Here is a 5000-nt window from a genome sequence, read left to right as displayed (position 1 = left end):
TTTGTGTTTCCTGTGCTTCATCACGCAACAACTTCCAATATGCCAAAACGTTCTGATATTTGAAACACTTCTCCATATTGGCTTGAACACTATATACACGCAAGAGCCCTCGATAATCATATTCAAGACCAGAATATGCTTCACCAAACAATTTCTTTCCTGAAATGACAGATAGTGTTAGTTACTTAGGGGTTAGATTCTAATAGAAAACATTTTACAAAATGGTTATAAAACACAATTGTCAAAAAGACAGAGACAGACAGACAGTCAGACAGACAGACACAGACACAGACACACACACATATACGCATACATACATATACATATACTCAAACACACACAGAGAGGAAACTATTTAGGCAGAAACTGATGACCTCTCCAAAGGATATGAGAGAATAGACACAAATTCTATTTCATTCTTTTGGTCTCTTACCAATGGAAATGGATCTTAAGTAGAGTTGCTCAGCCTTATCATATTTCATCATGTCATAATTGTAGAGGGATGCCAGATGTCCTACTGAGAGGGCCACCTCATAGTCCTCAGGCCCTAAAAGCTGCTCCTTGATGGAGATGGCTTTCAGATGCATCTCCTCTGCTTCCTGATGGTAATAATACAAGGCAATTTGGTAATAAAATACTTGACAAGGTATGCAACCAGTAATAAGTGGAAGGGAAGAGAAAAAAGAAAAAGGCTAGGGAATATAAGAAGAATAGGGTAGAGAAATAAAATTGGATACATATGGCGATTAACCCCTTGTGGATGGGCCTACATAATTAATGAAGGCTTGATGGAACAAGGGGGACTTATGATTCATTACTATTACATATTCACAGAATTACAAAGTTTGGCAAATAATTTTCTGTATTTTGATAAAGAAAAGAAAAAGTAATAACAACTTTATATATTCCTTCTCCTTCTCACACCAAGTGCCAGTCAGCAAACCAGCAAAAATGGCACTGGCACCTTACATGACTCATCTGACAACCCCCCCCCCCCTAAAATCTGACATTCTACAATTATATTGGTACAAAAATTTATTCTACTCTCATCTTAACCCCTTCAACACGATGACGCGTATACTGCGTCATCACAGCGCTCGCGTCAAATCCGAGGACGCGCATACTGCGTCATGGCTCAGTTCTGGTGGAATTGAGTTTTCTTTCTTCCGGATACTGTACGAGATCTTTCAGAATAGAGGTCGGATATGATACGATATATTACTTGACTTTCATTATTAATAATTTATTACATAAGAGTGGGATTTGCTTATACCAGGGGAGGCATTGATGGGCCCTGCTGGCAATCATTTTATTATTTATTTATGGAACATTATGTAAAAATATAAAACATATTATGATTAGTTTACCATACTATTTCAATCGTTTTCTTTGGTTATCTGAGTGAGGCCTCCCACCAAGGTCACTCTTTCCATCTTCCTCCCAACCCATGTAAATAACTTGTCACATGCCCATGGGGGAAGAGGTTAACTATGCATATTTTGATATATAACACATGATGATTATGTTGAGGTTTTGGCTATAAACTTGTAGAGGTTTTGTCTTAAAACTTGTCATATTCAGTAGCGACGTTTAAAATTTGGCGCACGCCGGCAGCTCGGATACGGCGTGAGGAGCGTTTTCTACTGCCCGGAGTGAAGGGGTTAAATTTGTATAGTCTCCCAGCACACAAAACACTTAGCAATGTGCAACTTCAAACTCATATTTTAAATAAATTTGAAATAACATGAATTGGGTAGATAGGGGGGGGGGGGATGAAATGACATAAGTATGAAGCCACCATGTATATCATATTTAAAATAAATTTGAGATATGACTTTTTGAGCCACAGTTCTATCATGACAAGTGAGCATAATCTCATGGTTCCACATAGAGAAGGAGGGGGAGGTAGAAAGGGGAAGAGGGAGAAGGAGAGGGATAAAGTGGGAAGATGGAGTGGAAGAGGGAGAGGGAGAGGGAGAGGGAGAGGGAGAGGGAGAGGGAGAGGGAGAGGGAGAGGAGAAAAAAACAAGGTAGAGGGTAAAGAGAAGGGAATAGATGGGACAAGAAAATGAGATTAAAAAAAAAAGGGAAAATGGGAAAGAATGGGGAAAAAGTTGAAAAAATGAGAAGAGGGAGAAGAGAGGCGAAAGAGAAGAAAAGGAGAAGAGAGAATATGAGAAAATAAATGAAATGAAGAGGTAAAAAGAAAACAGTGTGGAGATGAAAAGGAGAAAAATAAATGAAAATAGAAATAGAGATGAGAAGAAAAAAAAGAGAAGATATGGGAAGAGTGCAAAAAGAAGAGAGATTAAAAGAATAGGAAAAGAAAAAGAAGACAGATAAGAGAATAGAGAGAAGATACCCAGACACCCACCTGGAAGAGCCTCATTGACTGGAAGAGTCTGCCAAGGTTGCCGTAGTGTTTGGCCGTCTGGACATTCATTTCCCCAAACGCACGCATGGCCATGGCCAGTGCTTCTTTGTGCAGAGAATGAGCTTCTTCCAAGTATTTTTTTTCTGTGGGATAAAGAATCAAAATTAAATGCTTGCCATAATGATCGCAATACACAGTGCATTATTGATTTTTCAGGTACTTTTAATCATAAGTTATTGGTCTGTTCTAGTTTTGCTTTTAGATTTAACACATTTAAATTGTGATAATCCAGATCAAACCATGAAAATCAAAATATCATAATCATAACAATAACAACAACAATAATAATAATGCAGTGCAACAACAAAAATAAGAAAAATGTAGCAACAATATTCATAGACACTGAAATACATAATGGTGGTATATATATCTAATACAGTATTACATATTATAAACTACAATCATAATTATAATATTTACAATATTTCAACCAACTCCTCCATGAGAGGTCACATAATATAATGCTGTTTCATGCTCATTCTTAACCTCTTCTGGATGGGTTCGTGACATCATGACGGCCCCAGTTAGGCCTAAAAGAAAGGCATCATTGCATAAATGGCAAGACACAGGAACCTGTTCCCTATTGAAGTGTACACAAAGTTAAGAACCGAACGTCATGACGCCCATCATCAGGCCAGAGCTCCTGCATCATGTGTGACGAAAAAAAACGTCACCTGTCGTTAACGGGTCAAGATTTGAATTTGTCTATCTTTGAGTGTTGCATTGTACACTTTAACCTGCCATGAAGGAGTTTAGCAAGATTATAAATCACGTATACATATATCAGTCAAGAACTCTACCTGAGTTTCTTTGCAGCAATTTTGGGTAATTTGCAACAGTAGGCATGGTGTTTGAATTCTCTGGTCTCAAGGTAAGCAGCATCTATTATCTTAACCCATTGCCTACGGGGCGCCTAACGACCTAACTGGTCGTCAAGGCAGGCGGTCTAGACACTAGCGGCACCAGCTAAAAATTAAAGGGAAGGGGAAAGGGTTTTCTCCACCCTCCAGGTAGCGCAGACAAGCCCAAACAATATTTTTCCATAAATCCATCATAAAATGCGAGTTTATGCTGACTCTAGAACCCTGTAGCTCTAGAATTAGCACCATTACAGCCATAATACTTCATGACTGTGTGCGCGCTTCAACAGTGAGCAGATCCCAATGTCCTGTCGTGTACACATTGACACCCATCTCTTAGGCCTAATCAGTGTCGACATGCATGTCATGACACCCGTGCACAATGGGTTATAATCATTCATTATTTTTTTTTGTGCATAATTCTTTTTGAAGCAACTTCTAACCCAATTCACCTATGTGCACAATGGCATTGTATATTCCATGGTAATGGGTGTCTGCTTGATGTTCACCAATTCTGCTTCACCATATCATGCTTTGTCACACCTGCTACATGGTATGTAGTATATGGTGCACTTTTTTTGTATCAAATGTATTGGCGATTCAAGAATCATTGGCCAAACAATTCTGATTTTCTCAGAAATGTTTGTACGTGGCAATATAAGCAAGATTACAATGGGGCTAAAGAGTTGCTTCTTGCCATTTCCATAATGTTTTTCACTTGGGAAAGAGGGAGGCAATTTGTGATTACAGTTTCAAGTGCCAAAGCATATAAAAGCTATACTAGCACAAGGGCACTCTGCAGCTGCTGAATATGGTCTGGATGACAGTTCTCTTCCTAATTTACCAACACAACCTGCACCACCTGTAATTTAGACTGGGGATGATAGCATCTGGTTGTGTGTTGTTACTCTCTGAAGCCAATACTCAGTAGAGGACTTGGGTGGATGCCCTTAATGGATTCTTTCTAGCTGGTGATAGCAGTAAGTAGTGTCATCTCATTTGATGATTTGAATCTTATCATACTTTGGTGAACATGAGGATAATTATAATACTCACAATGATAATTAACCAACATTTGTCACCAAACAGAAATATTCTCTCAAGATTAATAAAGAGACACATAACATCTGTTTGCCTTATCAAAAAGAATAGGGCAACTATAGTCATATATGTCTTGACAGCTAGTGTCAGGACCAAAAGTTGACTATTTTGTTCCTCTTGATGCCTATCTACAATGGGTTAACTGTTTACAAAATATTTCTCAATATTCTTTCCTCCTCTGGAGATGTTTAAATTGTGAATCTCTTAAAATTTAATGCAAATCATTATTCACTTATTATTACCCTTTCTTTTTGAGAACCTCGTTGTCAATGAGATACTTCTAAGCTATTCGTACCGGTTGATGTGCTATCACATCATGGTGACATTTCGCACCTCCTAGTGACGTCTTAGCATGTTATGATCTCTCCCTCAAACACTATGTTTTACATCACTACATGTACACATAATCTTAGGAGTTCCATTTATACAGACACATTTTTATTCACTTTTGAAAATAATGTAAACAAATATATCACCTCATGAAATGAGGTGCTCATAGAAGCGCTCACAGAGGTGCAGCACAGCATCGCACCAGGAGAGAGCTTGCACTTTAGTTACTGTGTGCTTCTTACCTAGCCGGTGGTAGTGGCATTACACAAATATAT

General features: G+C 38.3%; 1 protein-coding gene across 2 annotated transcripts in view; it reads right to left on the bottom strand.

Annotated features, from left to right (window-relative positions):
• The window catches only part of Pat1 (Protein interacting with APP tail-1), a 31958-nt gene that overhangs the window by 2818 nt on the left and 24140 nt on the right, over positions 1 to 5000 (bottom strand). For both annotated transcript variants that reach the window (XM_086551458.1, XM_086551459.1), the window contains exons 10-12: positions 2375 to 2517; positions 434 to 599; positions 1 to 159 (exon numbers count right to left, since the gene is read on the bottom strand). The exon at positions 1 to 159 is cut by the window's left edge and continues 2818 nt beyond it. In XM_086551458.1, coding sequence (XP_086407584.1) covers positions 1 to 159; positions 434 to 599; positions 2375 to 2517 — 468 coding nt within the window. The remainder of the gene's footprint in view (positions 160 to 433; positions 600 to 2374; positions 2518 to 5000) is intronic.

The sequence above is a fragment of the Penaeus japonicus genome, unplaced genomic scaffold (assembly GCF_977035675.1).
Source record: "Penaeus japonicus unplaced genomic scaffold, GWHDUDI00000001_assembly GWHDUDI00000025, whole genome shotgun sequence".
NCBI classification, from domain to species: domain Eukaryota; kingdom Metazoa; phylum Arthropoda; class Malacostraca; order Decapoda; family Penaeidae; genus Penaeus; species Penaeus japonicus.
The sequence above is the reverse complement of the archived record's forward strand: the minus strand, read 5'-3'. Positions and strand labels throughout refer to the sequence as shown.